General features: G+C 36.2%; 1 protein-coding gene across 5 annotated transcripts in view; it reads right to left on the bottom strand.

Annotated features, from left to right (window-relative positions):
- LOC137293416 (UTP--glucose-1-phosphate uridylyltransferase-like) overlaps nucleotides 1-23465 on the bottom strand; it is a 65957-nt gene that overhangs the window by 24283 nt on the left and 18209 nt on the right. The window contains exon 1 of one of the 5 annotated variants that reach the window (XM_067823939.1): nucleotides 3918-3985. The exons of the other annotated variants lie outside the window; for them this stretch is intronic. Coding sequence (XP_067680040.1) covers nucleotides 3918-3977 — 60 coding nt within the window. The 5' untranslated portion in view covers nucleotides 3978-3985. Of the gene's footprint in view, nucleotides 1-3917; nucleotides 3986-23465 lie in introns of those variants that run through there. 5 annotated transcript variants of the gene reach the window in all.

The following is a 23465-nucleotide window of genomic DNA, read 5'->3' on the forward strand; positions in this document are numbered from 1 at the left end:
AAATCTGATATTTTATATGGTTTCCATTCCATTTGATTTCTGTTGCTGTGATACTGATTCTACAGTGGTGAACAGGCTTCAATGTTTGAATAAGCTATTTCTCAACCTAGGGGTGTATTGAATTTGTGAATATTCGTGAATGATTTGAAAACTATTACCATATAATTACCACATATAGGTGCATGCTAGTAAACACAAGGAAAATAATATCCTGGTTTTATAATACATGGACAATAACCTGTGAATCATCACTGACAAAGAGGGAAAAATGAAGTCACGCATTGAAAGTCCATAACTGCTGGACCGGTTTGACAAGTGGTTGACATTGGGATCATCAGTGATTCAGGATCCATGAAGTGTGACATCCCTTTGCATCATTTTGCACACAGATGCATTTACCAGGAGTCCAGATAAGGGTCGCGTGGCCTATGTACGGATACAAAATATGCATTTTGCGGTTGGATATAATTTTGAAAACGTACCATTAATTTCCATTCAGTACTCTAAATGTACTCTGAAAGTCTTCCTGTACGCCTACACTAAACAAATATGAAGTACCTACCTCTGTTGTTGAAAAATGATCTATTACACATGACTTTCCAGTGAAACATCACAACCTTCACAGTCAATGCCAATTATGGTCACTAAAAGATTTGATGTATTGTCTATAAAATGTCAAATGACACTTTTCTGTTGCAAGAACCTTGCCCGGAGAGCCACCATTAAAGCCCAACAGCAATACAGGAACAATTCTTTAGAGCAGTACTGATTGTCATAATAATGCATATGTCTTACTCAACCTTTGGGCTAACTGATTATATACTAGCCCTAGGATGAATTTTCTATTGTTAAGTCCTACACCCTGCTATACCTGTCTGCACCTGTGTTTATTATCATGTTTTGTCAGCTATCTAGCATTTCATCTAATAGAAAGAATATCTTACTAACTTGGCATGCATATAAAATCATATCAGTACAATTCATAAAAATAGATCAATAGAATATTAATATTGAATTTGTACATGAAGGGTTTTAAAAGAACAGAGTTTAGCATCAAGGGGCTAAACATGAGTTTTACGATAATGAAGTTTTTTGAAGCACTTTTTGGCTTGTGAACTGTAAGGTTAAATATCACATAAACTGTTTATTGTATATACCACCTGCAAACATACAAATATGAATTATTTGAGAAAATGGTGACATCTTAAGTTTTAGTAGTATTACATCATATGCCCACACAATATTGGATATATGCAAATATAAGAACATGACTTATCTGACAAACGTGATGAAATTTTCAGTCGGCAAATACACATAACAAGCAACAAATGTCACACCAGGAAACAGATATTAATGTGCACGGCCGCAGACATAAATACATACGATTGCATAAGTTGTTTCACACAACATGACAATCACATTCACAATCGCACCACAGGAGAAAGGACATCACTATAAACAAGTGGTGAGATGGTACCAATCTGATTAAGTCCAGCTTAGGTTTAGCATTGTCTGCTACATGATTGTGGATGTTCCTGTTTGTTCTAACAAGGTTGCTGGTGGTGTTTATGGTTGTGGATGTTCCTGTTTGTTCTAACAAGGTTGCTGGTGGTGTTTATGGTGGTTGATGTTCCTGTTTGTTCTAACAAGGTTGCTGGTGGTGTTTATGTTTGTGGATGTTCCTGTTTGTTCTAACAAGGTTGCTGGTGGTGTTTATGGTTGTGGATGTTCTTGTATGTTCTAACAAGGTTGCTGGCAGTGTTTATGGTTGTGGATGTTCCTGTTTGTTCTAACAAGGTTGCTGGCAGTGTTTATGTTTGTGGATGTTCCTGTTTGTTCTAACAAGGTTGCTGGTGGTGTTTATGGTTGTGGATGTTCCTGTTTGTTCTAACAAGGTTGCTGGTGGTGTTTATGGTTGTGGATGTTCTTGTATGTTCTAACAAGGTTGCTGGCAGTGTTTATGGTTGTGGATGTACCTGTTTGTTCTAACAATGTTGCTGGTAGTGTTTATGCTTGTGGATGTTCCTGTTTGTTCTAACAAGGTTGCAGGTAGTGTTAATGCTTGTGGATGATCCTGTATGTTGTGGATGTTATTCACTACTGATCAACTGTCACAGTGACAACAGATTGTGTCTGCTGAAGTCTGTATTTGTGGTCAGGAAACATACTATTCCTTATAACTGCTCATAAAAAGACTATGTAATACCAACATTCTGCCTCGCCTCTTTAATTTCTTATTGTGTGTTTCTGGTACTTCATGCAATAATCACAGAGCTGACAGAATAATGAGAAAATATGGCAACATGGCCATGTACCGATAACCATTACAGTGGACAATGTGGCATCATGACCATGTAGGCATTATAATGGGAAAATGTGGCATTATGACCATGTACACTTTATAATGTGGGAAATGTGGCATCATGACCATTTAGGCTTTATAATGTGGGAAATGTGGCATCATGACCATTTAGGCTTTATAATGTGGGAAATGTGGCATCATGACCATGTAGGCATTATGATGTGGGAAATGTGGCATCATGACCACGTAGGCATTATAATGTGGAAAATGTGGCATCATGACCATGTACTCTTTATAATGGGAAAATGTGGCATCATGACCATGTAGGCATTATAATGTGGGAAATGTGGCATCATGACCATGTAGGCATTATAATTTGGACAATGTGGCATCATGACCATGTAGGCATTATAAAGTGGGAACATGTGGCATCATGACCATGTAGGCATTATAATGTGGGAAATGTGGCATTATGACCATGTAGGCATTATAATGTAGGAAATGTGGCATCATGACCATGTAGACTTTATAATGTGGAAAATGTGGCATCATGACAATGTAGACTTTATAATGTGGAAAATGTGGCATCATGACCATGTAGGCATTAAAATGTGGGAAATGTGGCATCATGACCATGTAGGCATTATAATGTGGGAAATGTGGCATCATGACCATGTAGGCATTATAATGTGGGAAATGTGGCATCATGACCATGTAGGCATTATAATGTGGGAAATGTGGCATCATGACCATGTAGGCATTATAATGGTGGGCATTTAGTAGGCAACATAGTGATACAGACATTATATGATATTGCGGCAAAATGGCAATGTACGTATAACAAATAAGCTTAAGCTGTTCAGCATGGGGATGTAGGCTGAGTTATTGTTCAAGGATATAAATCTGTCACTGAAATGAAATAAATAACTAAAACAATTTGACATGCCAGCTGGGTTGGTATCTATAGATGTGAACTTAACAATAATGTACAAACCCTTATTGCTGCTGGGTCTATAAATGATAATAATGAAATCCTGGCCAAAAGTTATACTTTTGATGATAAACAACAGGATATTAAAACAGTTCTACCACTAAACCACATATCTACCGAACAATTCATGAGCATAAGGATAATTCCTGTCACCATTTATTTAAAAGGGAAACAAAGAAAATTCATAAATTTGTGTCTTGAAACAATTTTGAAGCTTTCTTTTGGTAAAATACATAACAAGATATATTAGATATCTTTTTACAAGAGAGACAAACAAGAATATATACAATATTGGTACCTAGACCAGGGATTGGGAAAGGCATGGGCCATTTTGAACATTAGAATAAAAATTGTAACATTAAAATATGGAAGTTTACTACTGATACATGGGCAGTGGACCATTCAGAATTCAGGAAATGGCTCAATAATCCTGAAAATGGTCCACTGTCAAAGTTCTCTTTCCTAATCCCTGCTACACTATTTCATAAACATGATAAACGGAAGTCACAGAAATTAATAAGCAGCCTCATTAATAACAGTCATCATGAAGTGCATACTGTCTGGATATTGTAGTGCATACTGTCTGCAATATGTCTCAATTACTGCAAACATGAAAATACTTACCACAGGATCTTTATAAGCAAAATGTATCCAATTTAAACCAAGAATTGAAGCAATATCCATAGCAACAATATGGTTATTGACTACACATGTGTACATCAACAAATAAGCAAAATGTCAGTTAGTTATAAAAAAACTAACGTCAGGACAAATATTTTAGTCTTTATCACAGGTTGCACAATTTAACATTTCATCAATCATTATTCAAATTTTGAAACACCAGAAGTGTTAGGATAGGAACATCAAATAGAAATAAACTTAGCCATGAATCCCTAGAAGAAAGATTTACTATTAACACTGTCCTATATATCTACACTATCCAGGTGCACCCAACATAGGTATCAACCAATCAAATCCTACCATGTTTACATATACATTGCTCAGCTGTCAATCACAGATTTCTGTTTACATAGACTTAGTGTATTTCAGCGACTTCTGCTCATCAAAATAACACCAACAGAAAACAGTCCGGGCACATTTTCCATTACATTAATGACATTCATAAGATTAGCAACATACGTTCATTCTATTCACCGACATAGACCAGTGACTGCAACATCTTGTTGTCTTCATCAATAATACACCGAACAAGACGTCTTCTGGTTGTAAAGTTCATTAAAAAAGAACAAGGAAATCATGAAATTTCAGCTTCATAATTTTATCAGGCAGATTTCCTTTTTTTAAAAGTGACTGAGATATTAAACAAATAACTCCATAGCTTCAGAAAGATATAAACAATAATTACATACTTTTGCCATATCTTACATACTCCCATAATTTTGACAGATATACAATATCATTTTGCCATATTGATTACACCAACAACACTCAAATATTGTATGAACCTGGTCCAGCTAAAATTGTTAACTTGTGTTGCTAGAATACACTACCTGATGGAGGGGAAAGAGCTGGCAATTGAAAACCATTCGTCTGGAACAAGTTGTGTATTAGATGGTTAGTCAAACTGGGCTAGTCAGAATGAAAATCAATCACCCAAACTTTTTTTAAGAATCATTAATTAGTACACATGTAATAGCTTTCATTGGCTGATCTTATTTGAATTTCACAACACCCAAGGCTTGTACTAGTGGTTTAAATTTTGGCATGAAATTCTATATATGACTGTGATGTCATGTATGTTGTCACAATGCTATAACTGACATTTGATGTAGAATAAAACCTGGTTTTGTTTGTTATATCCAATTCTTGGGACACATCCACACCCACGCCTATCATATGTTCCAGTGAAGCAGTTTCTTTTATATTATAAGTTATATTCCATTGTTGATGACTATCCTGTAATTCAGGACATCTCACTTAAAACATAATCAGTTGGACGCAACTGGAATACTATTTCAAAGAGACTGATCTGCATCATAACTTGCAACTGTGTAATGTAAATGACGGATTGCTTGTTTTTGATTTTGGTGTTATGAAATTTTCTGTTTGTAAGTAATGTAATGATTAAATATGTTTTTTAAACAAATTTATGTAAACTTTGTACTGAAATGTATATGAATACAGACTTGGTATCACTGCTATATTGCTGAAATATTTGTCATGAAATGTAAAACCCGACTCAACACATCTCAACTGAAGCCTGACTAAATAATGCCTTTGAGAAAGCAGTCAAATGCAAAGTTGTAAATACTGACATTAAATGCAACTGAATTGTTTTTAAAAGGCTTGTGTATTCACATAATTGCTAATGGTAGAATAATGGTAATAAGCATGCCGTCAGTGTAGACCTAGTTTACCCAGAGATTTGATACAAATGAAAAACCTTTAAATTTGTTGCAACAGCTGGAAAAATACAAAACTGATCAGCTGGAGACTGTAGCTGTGTTTTGTTGCAATTGATCGATTTCTTACATGATTCATTTGCTATAATGCATCTGTCAGGGTGAGTGAGTGAGTGAGTGAGTGAGTGAGTTTTACACCGCTTTCAGCAATACTCAAGGAATATCACAATGTGCACAAGTGCTGAAAAAGTTATTGATACATTAATGTGTCCTGTCTCCATCTTTTTTCGCACACCTGTCTGTCCCTTGTCTCCTGTCTCCTCCCTTGTAATAAATAGTGAACTGTATCAATGCTTTAATAGACTTTTTTGATTAATAGGGCATAAATTAAAGAGTTGGGCTGATATTGTGGTTATGATCTGCGTTTCATTGAGTATTTTATGTTTATTAGTTTTCAAGTTAGACTGGAATTCATCAATCCACTTTGAGCCAAATGGACTGTAGGTTCAGGAAATCTGTCATCTCATGGACTCTACTGTATTGCCATATGTAATCATTATGATTGGGATAAGTCTATATAGAGAATTGATCACTGACTTGTAACAGCCATGATACCTCAGATGACACAGTTATGTACATAAGGCAACCCTATTAAATATGGAGAGGCAGTTTATGCATGTATTATATGAACATTACATTTGGTTGGTTGGTTTGTGATTCATCCTGCCCCAGTATTCCTGCTATGTTACAATCAAAGTCTGTGAATAAACGGGTCTGGACCAGACAATCCAGAAATAAACAGCAAGACCATCGATCTACACAACTGAGATACATCATGCCATGTGTCAATCATGTTAGCATACCTGACCACCTGATCCCATTAGTAGCATCTTGTGGCAAGCACAGGTTGCTGAAGACCAATTCTAACCACAATCTGCACAGGTAACATGATGTTTGGTGTACAAAAACTGACTTCTGTTTTTGCTTTAGGTTTACCATGTATTTGGACTTAAACACAGTACACACAAAGTCTGTGATCTAACCTACTCAGCAGGGGTTAAAAAATCCCATTGCTAGACGCCTGTGACAGGTCAGTTTTCATTTCGGGCAGTCAAATAATGGTATCTTTCTAGTTCATGGGCTATTAGATAATTTCATCCTTTGGTTTCAAACTGCAAATAAACTTGGATTTCAGTTCATATCCGCTCAAAATGCAGCTATTTAAATTTTAAAGGGAATTTAAATGGTACTGAAGTAGAACTATCTTTCTTGCTATTTATCATTTCTAAATAAATAGTCCACTAAACATTAATATCAAATACCATGTTGATGTCTTCTTTAATAATTTCGCCATCAAAGTCTCAATGCCCTCTGGCAAGTGGCTTCTAAAAACATTTTGAATCCCTGCTCAGCCCCTTCAGCTTTCACAAAATGGAAGTTTGCCAACTGGTATTCTGTTTCAAATAGTCTTGGTATCTTTCCAGTAAGTGAGTGAGTATTTTTTATGCCGCTTTTAGCAATATATCAGCAATTTCACGGCAGGGAATACCAGAAATGGGCTTCACACATTGTACCCATGTGGGGAATAAAACCTGGGTGTTTGGTGTGTTTTAACTGCTCTCCTACTCGACCCTTCCTCCAATAAGTGAATGCATGTCAAGCATGGGAACTATGAATACACAATGCCTTCGTACATGAATAACTAATTTAAGTTCAAAATTAAAAGAATGAATTAAATTCAGGAAAATTTATGGTGCGATACAAATTTGAACGCACAAGTGAATCCATTCAACAGTCCTGCTTATCACAGTGCATATCTTTCATAATGAGGACATTCCTACAAGGTAAATGTTATTCTTTATTCATTCAGTAATCTTGTACAATTTATAAATATCCCTAACTATTTTTGTCCAGTATATATTGCTTTGTTATATTCAGGATACAGGATAGAATCTGTAGCTACCTATGGTTGAATCTCTGGTGAGTGAGTGAGTGTGTGAGTGTGTGAGTGTGTGAGTGAGTGAGTGTGTGAGTGTGTGAGTGAGTGAGTGAGTTTGCCACTGATTTCATCAATATTCCAGCAATATCACAGTGAGACACCAGATATGGGCTTCACACCCATGTGGGCAAACCCGGGTTGTCGGCATAATGAACAAATGCTTTAACCATCAAGCTACCCCACTGCCCCTCTGATGGGACAGACTTGCAGTGATAGAAATATAAACACATCCTTGATAAAGCATAGAATTTTATGGATAACAACTTTTTGTTTATTTCACAGAGCTGAAACTTGGAACTGTGTTTGAATCTGCACTGAAATGTCACTCTGTGCAATAAACAAGAAGTTGTTAATCCATAAAGCTGTATGCTTTATAAATCACTAACCCACCAATTACAAAAAGGCCGAAGAATATAGACATACTGTGGGTCACATTCCTATAAACATTCTATCTTTTGTTCTGATAATGTTATCATTTGAATAAGAACCATACTGCTTGCATATGATCGTTTTTGATGTTAACTGATAATAACAGACTAAACACAATTCAGGGATTTACCATTAGTGAATCTAAGGGTCCCTAGAGCATAGGTTATGTTATGGTATTTCTTAGTTCTAATATGGTTACCATGGTTATCATACTGTATATGTTTTAATGTGTCACTGTACTATCATATACATGTATTTAAAAGACATTGTTAATACAAAGCAAATACTTATTGATTCAATCATTATTTGATATTAATGATGGTAACAAAATATCTTTAATCAGTTTCAATCAAAATATATCATAATTAACTGACATACTACAAAAGTAATGTTAGTAAACTCCAGTAAGGACCAGACCAAATTAGTGACTTGTTTGATGAAATGCTGTCCTTTTTGACTGCTGGATTGAGTCAGTGAGAACAAACATCACTCAAACGTCAATGTAACTGTTCATTTTGTGATTAAAGGTTACTAGCCTAGCATGGAATTTTGTAATTTCAGGCAAAACTTGGCAAAAATCTGACAGGTGGATCTACAAAATGCATCATGAAGTTGGTGTCAACTTCATCCATCAATTTGGAGAAATTCGACATTTCTCCTGTTGATATTTGTACAGACATCGTATTCTGTTTGACTACCACAGAATATGTCAGTGACAAAATAAAACATATTAAAATTATAAAAACCAAATAGAGCAATATGACAGCACTTGTGTGTTAGTTGTGGGGTTGGATTACTGTGTTTCAAGTGACCAGACTGTCCCGCTGAATGACTGGCTACACTCAACGCCTAATCCCCGAATGTTTGTCCAACTCAACATACTCCAACAGCTGTTGTCACCTCCAGTGACCCCATGAAAACTGAGATTTCTTTGGGTCACCCTGACCTCCAATCAGTGTGCAAAACAAGCTCACCACAGGTACTGAAGTTCATACAATGTCAAAGAGATGAGATGGATTGATGTTTAACCTTCCTTTCACGATTAAGGAACTTCATTCAGTATCGTGTGCATGTGCATGTGCGTGTGTGTGTGTGCATGCGTGGGTAAAGGTATGTGCATATATGGGATCTGCATCAACAAAACAACTTTGGACTAGAGATTACAAGTCCAACATGAGAGTTTGGAACTGGATGCAACAACATCACATTAGAGTGAATGGGATCAGAGGTGACAACATTAATAAGAGATACCTAAGTGTCTGCAGTTACAAAATCAGTAAGACTGATTGGTGTAACAGGTTAAAATATCTATAACAGACTGGGATCAGGGTTTGAAAAATCAATAAATGAGATTGGTGATGGAAAATACAAGACTGGAGTCTGGGGTTCAAAATTCATTAGGACATATTGATCAGGGGTTTAAACTTCAATAAGAGGCCAGGTTGAATCATCAATCAGAGAGATTATGTCAGGCTTAAAGCATCAATATAGACCTCAGATGTCACATTTGTGTCGTTTGTGCTTTTTTCTCAGGTAAATGTCCTTTCAGGGTCACATACAAATATCCCTGGGATGTTCTCTGGGACATTCTACAGAATACCTCTGGGACATTCCATAAAATATCCCTGGGACATTCTATAGAATACCTCTGGGACATTCTATAAAATATCCCTGGGACATTTTATACGATTCTCCAAACTTGGCCCTGGAAGTAGATTTTCACGAAATGAATTCCTTCAACATCAACATCCAAATGTTTGAAATCAATTGAAAAATGTCATCAAAGATCAATTTGAAAGTGCAAATGTTTTCCCTCTGTGGATTAGAACTGCATCATGAATCAGATGCCCTACCTGATGGCTACTAAGCCGACAAAGATGTTGTTAAAGTATCTACATATAGTTAGGCCTACTGTCATTACACAGATTTTACTACAGCTTTGGGTTCCAATCCACAAAAGGTTTGTAGCGCTACAACATTTGTAAGCCTATGATAAACAATTAGAGTTACAACGTCCAGTAACATTACGGATGCATTGTGGATCGGGACCCTGTTTACTGTTACATAGCTTCATTACTTGATCATCTAATTATAAATCACTGATCATGGTTTCAATCATCTTTTCCTTTGATTTATATGACAGATATAACTCTCTCCCTCAGTTTTGGTTGAAAATGTAAACATTCGGGGTCAGGACCTCATGGTTACATTTTCAACCAAAACCTCTGGATTGTGATACAATTCCTTTCCATAATAGACTGGGGATAGGGGTTATCTACTTGATTCACACATGCTGGCATCATTAGGTACCAACTCTTAAACTTTGCTTTAAAAAAATCTGGAATATTTTCATTAAACTGTTGATCACTCTTTCCAAAGCCCACCCATATCACATTAAAAGTCACTATTCCCTGACATTTAGCCACAAATGCAACTAGTGCATGTCATGAACACAGTAAACATGCAGCAAGGCACAACGTCAACAGCAAATCTATTAAATTCAATTCCTGCTTCACTTTCCCACAATACTAGACAAAATAAGTTGGGGATATTGGTATTTTTATGACTGATATTTTATCAGCATGTCAATGAATAAATACATTATTATTCTTTATTTCAATTTACATATATTGCTAACTATTTTTGTCCAGTATAAATCTCAAATCCAAGATTTGCATGTTCAAGGAAATATTAGTCCAAACAACTAGTCTCTGAAATGGACATTGTTTACAGGAAGACAAGGCTCATAGTACAAACAAAATAAAACATAATGGAAAGGAACCTGGAGATTTTCTTCATTTTCATAAGCTGTGGAAATCTACACTTGCCACATTCCCTTGACCTGTATGGGCTTTCTTGGATATATTTGCTTCAGGGTCTGCAAGAAGTATGTGACAGGTTTGCTACAACTGCAGCAAGATCATCTGGACGATGTTTCTAGACACACCAGACATCAACTACATCCAGTCACACATGTATCAATGAACGCGTAACAAGCTGCTTTCATTATAGACTATCCACTCACTTGTATGTATGTTTCACCAGTTAGATTTATGTTACTGGTATTGTACTGCAACATGAGCATTGCAAAATGTATTTGTATCAGGACATTTGTATAATATTTGTAATTTCTTTGAGAAGCTTCTCACAAGTTGTAAAATTAAGGAAACCATTAGTTCCATGAAAAGACAAGTCCTTTAATGCAATGAGTGCCACATTTAGGTGTGTTTCATGCTCACAGTAACATATTAGTCTATATCTTTGTGGCATGGTACTAGTTTCTGTTTGAAACCATTATAAATTTTAATTAATTGCTTTCCTTCCATGCTTAGTAATTCTGCCTGATATTTTATGTAAAAAAATATATTGTGCCAGAAAATGCAGCCATGGAGAGATGAATGAAGACTGAAGAAAACCCAACAGAAATATTTCAACCATATGCAACAAAATACTTATTGTGAGGTGAGGTTGGGCTAGCTCAGCAAACAAAGGTCTCATAATGGCATAACATTTCAGCACTTATGTTCAGGGTTATACTTTCAGTGTAATGCAAATGAGTGAACATTTTCAAATAATGATAATAACTATCTAAAAACTTTTATTTTGTTTCATATAACAGTAAATGTTCCTTCTTCGTGTACACTGGCCACCTTAATAACAAAATATCTTGTAAATAGAGATATAAAGTCTCGACAGAAAGTCCTTGACCAAGGTATAGGTTTGGTCTGTTAGTGTATGGAAAACTGTATGACTTAATGACACTACTAACTTTTTGAAATTTCCTCATGATTAATGAGATTCAACTAAAATCATATGAATGAAATAATTTCAACAAATGATGGATATTTATCATTTGAAATCAGGATTCATTTAGTTTGCAACAGGTGGACTTACACCTGAAAGACAGCTGTAGATAAAGATCAAATTAATCAGATAATGTATAAATCCACAGTATGGAAGTGTGATCAGGTGTAACTGCCGGACTGTTATCTCACGATCATTACTGCTATCAAGCAGATCCTCAGCTGTGACTTCAGATTCCCATACTCCAACCACTCTCAATCTCCCAACATGTTCAAATTAGGATCATAAATATCATACAAATACAATATTTCATCTAATAAGCGCCAGGCCTCTAATACGCGTGGGGAGTAAAGCAGTTCACAGACAAGTTGTTACATCCAGTAAGAGGAAAAAACAAAGGGCCTCAAATAACAACCTCGTCTGGTAGTCTGGATGCTTATAAGATGAAATACGGTAAATACCAAATGGGTAGAACAAAAACATGAGTCAGCCTCTCTTGATATCTAATGCTTTGTAACTGTTCAAACGCACAGATATTTTCAAGACTTACTTTGACCTTGACACGAATGTCATAGTGTATGAAACATGCAAAAATAGTACTAAAGAAACTGCTTATTGAAAAACACTCAAAGGATTATTAGTCTTGAAAGTCTATGAAGAAAATCCAGTAAACTGTTCATGGGATATCTCGCTGACAATCTTAACATGCACTTCAACATGCTGAAATCTTCAAAGTGTCGCAGTTACCATGAAAATTATGTGAATGTCACCAAAACTGACTGGACCTTGCAGCTTCCTGAAGCTTGGTGTCAAATATGAAGAAAGTCCAGTGAATGCTTCTTGAGATATCTCGCTAACAATCATAACATGCAGGTTAGCATGCTGAAATCTTCAAAGTGTTTCCATGACCTTGAAATTAAATGAAGGTCGCTAAAATTGACTGAACCCTATGTCTTCCCTAGATAAAGCTTTGTCTTGAATATGAAGAAGATCCAGTGAACAGTTCTAGAGATACATCACAGACAAGGGTAAGATGTTAAATTCCCCACATGACATTGAAATGAAGGTCAAGATCACCAAACCCAACTGGGACCTTTCTTATACATTTGTACTGTGATGAACCTAGGCACCAAATATGAAAAGAATCTAGTCAATGGTTCTTTATATAAAGATATTCTAATTTCGTATGCACCCACATATGGACTGACGGACTGACCCTAACACTATATACCCCGTTACTCGCTAAATGTGTGGTGGGGATAAATAAACCTTAGTTTAGAACACTACACCATTTGAAGACTTTCTAAAATCGTACATTTCCTGTAAGAACCCTTGAGATTATTAACTGTTAGTCTTCTTTACCTACAGGTTGAAAAAGACGTACAGGTTAAAGGACAAGGTAAAATGGCTGAAGATTAGACAATGCATTTGTCTCATGTGAAAAGTTGTCATACAGTTTTTGATAAATCAATACACCGTGTGGAGTCTCAGTAAGAATGAAGGGCTGGATGTCTTCAGGAACCTACGCTTATGAGAAGAGGCAACCAACGGGTTGTCTTGTGAAGTGTGGTAGACGTCACGGTGTCAGCGTCCCACCATCACGTAAGCTGATGCTCATGATGCTAGTTTCTAGACTGTGCAGTCCAGACTCAGTTACTGACACCATTATGATACATAAGGAATATTGCTGAGTGCAGCATTAAACAACAAACATACATTTTATAAATATTTGATATCTAGATCCTTATCAATCCTTAACCCTAACTGTGAGATGATGGTTATGATTTTTTGCCCACCCCAGTTTATAAAACATGCTGTAAACACGTCAAAGTTGTAATGTAAATGATATCATCAGATTTATCGCATGTGGCAGTTATACCGAAGTACCGTATTTCCTCTGTTAGAGCCTAGATGTCTGTTCTGTTTAATGTTTCACAACAGCAACTCACTAAAGTCTAAATCACATTCTCAAAATGCTGTTTTAAAAGATAAGTAGATACCACAGGTGCACTGTAATGTTTACTGATACACTGTATCTGTGTTGGAAATTACTTTCAGCAGGTAGAAAGTACTTGCTAACTAGTTTAAGAATATGTAGCATAAGCCCTTGACTGGTAGCAGTACATTTTAGCATTGCTGTTAATCCCTACTATTAACCCATTTTCAGATACATACATGTTGGATGTCCATCCAACAACTGAGCTGTTATCCTTACTGAAATCATGGCAGACACAACAACACATTTTCTTCAGAAAAGAATCTTTGTCACCACTCTCAAATTCTGAGTATTTGCCATTTTCTCAAAATTAAATTTCCACTTGTGCACAGTAGTGACAGGCATCACTTACATGACTGGGTTAGATTTTGCATTTTTAGCAATTGACTGAATAGTCTGATCATCTTTACTGTGTCTTCATCTGTAAAACCTCCAAAATATACCATAATTAATTGTGCTTTTTTTTCATTAATACAGTGGAAGCTGTCTCATTGGGACTGAAGAAATTTTCTGATTTAGACAATGTGTCGAATTGTAGAGCAGTATTGACAACTTGCCGGAATGGACAGATGCCAGTTTTGACAGCTTCCACTGTAAATCGAACTTTCATTTTGACAGCGACGAAAAATGAAATAATTGAACATTTACTCATTAATAAACTGTATTTTCGTTTTCACTGATAAAAGACATACGTAAAATATATCACATAATCAGTTCATTGCATTTTATGGACTTCTGTGGACTGGTATTTATCAAGTTGTGGAAAAATAGTAGCTTTACTTTTACTACCAGATAATGTTTTACCAGCTTTCCGCATACAGAAGTTCAGGAAATAACGATTGTCCATTATCAAACATCGGAAGCAGTGAATGTGATACTTATGCTGTAATGATAAACTGTTGCAATTATGTTAGTGCAATGTGTAAGTGACCAATAAACTTTCCGTTGAGCATTACTTGTGAAATTAAAATACCAGTATTGGTAAGTTTGCAAGTGAAAATGCACAAAAATATGTCTGACTGATGAACGTAAGTGGTGCCACTAGAGAATGCCAGGTAGCAAGCTTTTGCTACTGAGTTTTTTTTCAAATAGTAAAACTGGATTTTGAATAGCAAATTTGCTACTTCAAAGTGTTAATTTCGAACCCTGAGTACCGACATGATTATTTATGCATGAGTACTTTATGTACAAAATCAAGGAATTAAAATAACAAACATACCATGTAATTGCTTTAGCTAAAACAATTAAACGATATTTTCTGTAAGAAAAGAAAGCACGTCACCATGAACAATGCCATAAATGTCTGACAAGAGTACAGTAAGGGACTTGGGAAATGACACAAGTTATGTTACTGCATGGCTTGAGCAGATGCAACAGAAGGAGGGATTAAAGACCCTCCAGTAGTGAGTATGATTGGGAAAATATATTTTACCAAATACTGGACTGACTGCTGTTTGAGATTATGGGACTTATAGACAGCTCAGTTAATATTTGCTTAATAGCATGTATAAGAAATCAGGCCATGTATATATGAGACCTGCAATAAAGACATCCAAGCATCTAATAGAGGAAATATGGTATTTACATTACCTTTTGCACAAACTGATAGCTACAAATGTACACATGAAAACAAATAGACTTTCCTTTCTGTCCTCTATTGTTTGTCATAATCTGTTGCCACTGTGACGGGAAATAGGAGTTTTGAGTATGCTCTGGGGCAACACAATGCTAACTGTACATAAAAACATATGGCAACAAACTCGTATCCACACACAAACAGTCACTAGCTTGCTCCTGACGCTATGTTGGACAGACTGGGGTTCAGCTTTTGGCAATATTCAAGCAACATCATGGTGAGGGACACCAGAAATGGGCTTCACACATTGTTACCATGTGGGGAATCGAACCAGGGCCTTGGTTGTGATGAGTGGATGCTTTAACCACTAATCTACCCTACTGCCCCTCAATCTCTTGTAACTGATGTATATCACTATATTTTAGACAAAACATTTCAATTTTGAAATCAATACTGAATTAAATATATTGACTGACACATGCTACAGAAGAGAAGTTACAATAATTTATTTTCTATTTAACATTGTTTACATAAAGAATAGTGGACTTGTTAGATACAACTAGTCACTCGTTTCATACAATTCAGCTGCATATTCGGTGAATCAAACTGTATCCCTTTAAGAATTTAATTTTTTATTCGTGATCACAAAAATCGACTATTAATCACTTTTTAAATATTGAATATTTTCACTATAACTGGGGTGTTATTTACCAAAATGAGACACAAAAAAATGGAATTATGTGTTCCAGTCAGAATAACAGTGAACACTTGTATATTTGTAAATCTATTTGTTTGACTATTCCATCTACTGCCCTTACCCTCACTGCAACTATTTTAAGTTGAATAAAATCCTAAGATTTATAAGTTCAAATGGCATGTTAAAATTATGAGAATTCACAATCTCAATTTCACTTTATTTGATTTAAATTTTTGTTTGAAGTGAAATTCACTCCTAAGGTTTCACTGCAAACAGACTATAGTGGATTGTTTGTAGCCCTGGTAACCTTTAAGGAGAAAAGTGATACGTGGTTCGTATGAGCAAAACTGTCTCATAAACCGGTCAAGTGCATTCTGTTACAACAACTACTTTAAGCAAACATTCCACAAGCAACCTGCTTTTAGCAAGTAGCAATCTAGCACCATGACAGTAGTTGAAAAGGAATGTGAAACAAGTCATTCATCATCTTGTGTGTAAGATAATGTTTCAACTTGTCTTATTTATAAGTAAACCTACCTGACAACTCAATACAGCATGAATCAATATCTTGTCACAGCACATTTAAAGTGTCATTTCTCCCAAGATAATATTTTCCTAAAGTAAGCTGCTGAAATTTCATTTATACTTTAGTCTGACAATTACCCATAGAAATACCTTAGGCATTTAATAAAGATAACTTTCACTAAGTAATAACATAGAGGTGTCACAGATTGATGGGATAAAAAATTCTAATTTTTCTATAAATCAAACTTCCAGACTAATTTGTTACTTGGTTGTCTAACCCTCTCAATGCTGCTGTTCAGAACCCATCTAACAGCAGCATAATGACATCCCCCAACAAAGCTTGCAATATGTATTTACCAAGAAAACTGTGAGTCATCTGTGAGAAAACTGTGAGTCATCTGTGAGAAAACTGTGAGTCATCTGTGAGAAAACTGTGAGTCATCTGTGAGAAAACTGTGAGTCATCTGTGAGAAAACTGTGAGTCATCTGTGAGAAAACTGTGAGTCATCTGTGAGAAAACTGTGAGTTAAAGTAATAAATGTAGCTCAAATTGAAATGTCAGTGAAGTAAACTTCACATCAGAAAGTCTGTGGTTTGAGTCCAAGCACAGGACTCAGAAATTTTGAAGCCGCCACAAAGAGAAAACACTTCCTTTCCCCATTTTCTAATCTCGATGCTACATCATGAATTGGAGGAAGAAGAACCATCATGACAATGGTGGTAAACAAACATCTCCTGACAACTAAAAACTCCTTCGGAAATACTTAACTGATGAAACTGATTACATGGGTTAACTATGTAACTCCAAGTCTTTGTAAATATGCGTTCATAAGCAGAATCAGAACTTACATACATCCTATTTTCATATATATTCTTCGCCAACAGCAATGGAAAACAAAGGTGGCTGGAACATATATGGTACCATTTATATGATAACCCTCCTGTTTCAGGCACATATTTTATGAGCCTGTGGGGAGTCATCGTGAGATCTTAGTAAAAACAGACTGTCATAACACTGCTGATAATGAAAATCAGGAGGTCAAGAACGTATGTCATGGCAAGGTATTTGTATCTGGAAAGTGTGTGTCACTGCCGGAATACTTCACACGCCATGTGTGTACACACAGCAGGGAAGAACAGTGTGTTTAAAAGTGCCTGAAGTATTTACACTTTACAATGTGTGAATTGTTGCTCATATTTTCATCCATGTGTTGATTGTTTAATGCCTCACTCAGCAATAATCCTGGTAAAGTGGAACCCTGCTAATCTGTATGACAGATATCTAGAAACCTCACACTCCAAACAATATTACAGTGAGACCCCAGATATCCGGACACATTTGTTTTGCATAAATTGTCCGGATAATTGAATACCCAGATATCTGGATTTCTGTCATCCGGGCTTTGTTGTTGAAACAGTAGCGAGTAAAGACTTCTTGGTCCAAATCACTTCCATAACGGCATGGTTGTTTTGATTTGCCACTTACAATTCACTCAATGACAGATAGGCCTACTTATCACCACCACTACCCTGCTGATTGATCATTAATCCACATCACCAGACCTTGTCTTGTGTCAAAACACGTGGTCACTCTTGCTTCACTTCACATGGTCAGTGGTAGATCAAAGCTTTGTGCGGATAAGAGAGTCAGTTTTGTGTTGATTTTGCAGGTTTGTCTGAAAAATTCACCATCCGGAAATGGAAACTGAATATCTGCTATAGACAGTCACTTATATATTGTTCATGAGAAATGACAGGAAGGCGAGGTTTCTGGATATATGGGATCTGGGTACATGGAACAAACACAATGTCACTGTAAGTTAATTGGTACGGTAGCTCATCTATCAATGTCCCTCCGATACCATTTTGATACAGATTTTAAGAGTCAAGTTAGGACATCAGCTTATCTGTGACTGGCTTATCTATGGTAGTATATGGTACATAAAATGCTTCATTTAGCCTGAAATTTGCCAAGGGAAATCTATACGAGCAATGATCAAGCGAATCTACAGATCAATATGCCTGAGGATACTACAGATATAATCTTATGCATTTGACAATAGGAGGTTGTAATGTTTTTCACCTGAAGACATACAGGAATATGTTTGTCCTGACAATATTTGAGAAAACATGTCTCTTCATTGGCCAGGTCTGACATTATATGACAGCAATCTGTCAATTATCAAGTCTGGACCTGGTAATCCTGAGACTGAGTCAAAGGCATCAAGCAAGTCACTGAGGCAGCCCACCTGATGATTTTTATCATCTCTAACAACAAACATTCTGACAGAAGACCTATCCCAACTAAAAATCATCAAGGGAGAAGCTGCTTTGTTTGCAATGCACTAATACAACCAAATGTAATGGGATATTTTTTTGTCATTAAATATTACACAGAAATGTCTCATGAATGTAATGTGGGAGAAAAAATTGTTTTCGATTATATTCATTGATTTCAAGGAATGATGACACACTAATTACAGGATGCGATCTAAATGATGCCTGACATTGTTTTTACACTTCTCATACGATGAATTTTATCATGTGAAGAAAGAAGGATAGGTGGACATAGTTTCTTCAGTTTAAAGTACAGGACCCAATGGAAGGATTAAATTACAACACAGTATTTGTGGTAGTGGGTGTGAATGTGTGGGTGTTACCTGCTGTGAACAGTTTACCAGGTATATGTGGGTGTAAATGACAAAGAGATGCATGCCTTAGCTGTAAATCACTTTGGTGAAACCCATGAATTTAGGGTGGGGAAACCAAAGGCCATCATGTCACTGCAAGGAGCAAAGATCTTTTTCAAAATGTATAAAATTTTTTAGATGACGCCAGACTCGAAACACTTCATAGTACGATTTCTGTATACAAGGCCAGACACTTTGTTATACTCTGCCTGCCTGCTCTGCCGATTGTTAAGCTACAGTCGCATGCAACTGATTTAAACTTCAACTAAACATAATCATGGGTGACTGGCCTATCAATCACCACTCATAACATATACCCAATCTTTATTGCTATTGCGACAAGTTGACTGAAAGCCGACTTTAACCCTCAACTAAATGATCTTGACACAAATGACAGATGATAGCAAGGATGATAAGGCCACATAAAGGGGTGTGGTCAAAGCAAGCCCTCTCATTGCTCGAGAATAATGATTGTGAGTGACCAGGATTCAAACCAACAATCCTGGGTTTCTAGCATGCCTAAGGACAGTTAACTTCTAGGGCAATCGAGTTATGTATTGTCTTCTCAGTTGGTTATCCAAGCAAGGACGATAAGGCCGCATAAAGGGGTGTGGTCAAAGCAAGCCCTCTTATTGGTCGAGAATAATGATTGTGAGTGACCAGGATTCAAACCAACAATCCTGGGTTTCTAGCATGCCTAAGGACAGATAACTTCTAGGGCAATCGAGTTATGTATTGTCTTCTCTCAAGTTCTCAGTTGGTTATCCTAATTTTCCTTTGAGTAACCAAATACATAGTAGTCACCTCCCTCAAACTCACTTGGGTATTTGGCCATTTTCCATTAAGTGTAAAAGTATAATAAAGTTTAAATGTTAGTGTTTGTTATATATATTTGATCTAGTCTTTGAAGGGCATTTAGAAGTGAAATGCATAAGAATGAAGATTTTATGGATATCAACTTCTTTATCAGCGCTTGTTTATGCTGGCTTCCAGCTTTCGTTAATTCATTCCACTTGTTACTTTGTTATTGTTTTACCTGTACATATAAATATAGCTCTGTACCCCATTCTCAATCACCTGATGAAGGAGTAAGCATTAACTCCGAAACGTTGTGTTCTCATATAAAGAAGTTGATATCCAAAAAATCTTCATTCTTATATTTGATCTGTCATATGAGAAACGATAAGAAAGCCTGCAAGTTGCTAAGTTCATGTCCTGAAACAGACCCTCCCCAAATACCATATTTTATTTATCCACTGGTATGCAAGCTAACATTTGACATTTTTGTGTATTACTTGTAAGATCACATTATTGGAAATCTACACAAATTCATGCAAGCATATAGACTTAATAGGAATTGAGTTTTCACATAAAAAACTGTGTAACTTGTGCATCTACGCAGCTTATCTGTAGATGAGACTGGATGGAACAAAAATCTGCACACATATATTTCTGTAAGTGGGTCACACTTGCAATGTGTCTTATATACATATAGTATACTGTTAACTGAACCTGAAGTAGACACAGCTGACTTGAGCTTAGTGCTGTTTGTTCACCTGACAAAGCAACAACTGTGGCTGGATAAATATTGGATTAATATCCTTTTGTGTTCACCGTCCCTAGCTGACATAGTTCACAGAGTGATGCAAGCTGCATTATACACAGACCCACCCACTATATCCCATGTCACGTACAATTTCAGGTTGACTAACAGCTATTCATATCCTATCTGATTATGTTTCCAAAATCTCACACACAAAAATTGGTCAATAAAGAACTGATATTGATTCTTATAAATAATAATTTTATTAACAGTCTTTTGTTTTATGAAACTAGGTTAATTAATACTGACAACACGTCAGTGATTCCATTCAGAATGCAACACAAGCCAGCTCACTTTATCATCTGCTAATAATGAGACAGAAGTCTGTTATGATCTGTTTGATTTAGAAGTTGATGAAAAATAAGAAAAGTACTATGCTTTATGGATAAACTTCTAGCTTGACTAGGGTATAAGGAGCTTTGATGAAACATCGCGTAATAATGATGTAAAGAAGTTGTCCATAAAGAATTATACTTTTCTTACAGTTTGTCAGTAAGAATGACCTAACGGTTCCTATTGTTGCAAATGTAGCAGGGCATCTTTACCTTGTCAGCATGTTGACGGGGTTTAACCTCTTTGGGTATGTGGACAAGGTGTCCGACTTCGGATCAGAAGGTCTGTCGTTCGAATCCCAGCACGGGACTCGGAAATTTTGTGGCCGCTAGACAAACATATGAAAACGCTGAGTATTTGCCACTAACATGGAAACGTCCCCTGCCATTGGAATCAGTAGCATCTGTGTAATGATCCAATGTCACTGTCACCAAATTTAAAGACATTGGCTACTACAGTTCATGGGATAACATGTTAACATGAACTGAGACATATGTACGTATTGATGTTGTTAAATACATCATCCCCAATTCCGCATTGATGCAGGTTACAAAATAGTATTGCTTGGCTAGCCATGGAAAAACATGTAAAGTGTTTGCACTGAAACACCTTGCTCACACTGCAACACCTTCAATGGAATGCTAATAATTGTGATTATATCTCACTACTTCTGAACATCATGCGTTTCTGAGACATTTGGTGCTTATGAAAGGTCACTGATCTTCTTGACAAGCTGTGTGTGAAGTAGCTCTACAAAAGAAACCATAAAACGTTTGAAAAATCAAGTGGTAGATCTAGTTGTCTTAGCCTGAATATTTGTTTTCTGTTAAATACTGCACTCTGAAATATTCCAGCTGTATAATGACAAACTGTGAATAATTAAGTCCACTTGTCCTTAAAATGGTGGTAAAATGCCTCATACATTTCAAATTTCTACTAGTTGTTTCAACCAGTTTGGTAAGTTCTAGAGAATGAGTGGCAATTTTTCTACTGTTATAAGAACTGTATTTGTTTTACATGAAAGCACCCACAGAAACACATGATACATGTGAATCTGGTATCAGTCATGATGGTAGAAAGCCATGATGACAAACTCCCTTAACAGCAAATCCTGGCAAGTGAAGGGGCATTACTCTGGACAGTGAAATAACTGCTTGAAGTAACTTCCCGATCAAACTCTCAAAGATTTGCCTGTTTTTCTGTCAAACTAGCTACATGTAACATTTTGTTTATGTTAAAAAGATGTGTCTCAATATATTGCATACTGGTATTTATTACTTGCACGTGGAGGATCATAAAATCCCAAAAAAAGAGAATCGGGGATACATTTTCATAACATTTCTAAAAAATATATTAGCGTAAACAAATAATTCCAAATTAACTGAGATGCTACTATTGACAATTCAAAATCATCTTAATGTGTCTATACTTCCTTGTAGACGCATGACAACCAACATTCAAAATGACATACTAAGTCTGCCAATCAACTTCATACTGAAATCATATCAACCAGTAGACAGCAAGTCAAATTCATATTGAAATCATATCAACCAGTAGCAAGGGATCCTTTCAACAGAAAGACCCTAGACAATCGAAATTCCTGTTTCTTAAATACTGAATATCGTAGCGCTCATCTTAAACATCGATTTGTGGAATGGAGTACTAATAATTACCAACATGACAACAATTTGAGTTTACACACAGAACATTTCTTCAGCTGGTTACTTCACTCACCCATTGCTGCATGTAGTCATAGATCGTATGTCAGAAAGAGGCTGATATCAAAGACTGAATAAGCATGGAAAGAATGATTTCAAAGCAAATGAGACATCGAAATGAGGTACATAGCTGTCTGAAAGTAATGATTGAAGAAAACAAGCTGACAGCCACATAACCTTAATGTTTGTATCCATGCTAGATACTGGTTAATGAACACTTGTCATATTTGTAGTTCTCACACTGTCTGGACACATCTCCACATGAACCATTTGTTATCAATTTCCTGATACTGTTAACACCAATCTGCTGCTTGTCATCACACACCGTGTAAATATACTGGTAATCAACTGGTAGTAGTCACATCTGCTTGATAACGTTGTAAGAATCTATATCAAAACTTGGTTCTGTTCAATAATCAAGCTGTCGTCCACAAAGTTA

The sequence above is a fragment of the Haliotis asinina genome, chromosome 8, assembly GCF_037392515.1.
Source record: "Haliotis asinina isolate JCU_RB_2024 chromosome 8, JCU_Hal_asi_v2, whole genome shotgun sequence".
NCBI classification, from domain to species: Eukaryota; Metazoa; Mollusca; class Gastropoda; order Lepetellida; family Haliotidae; genus Haliotis; species Haliotis asinina.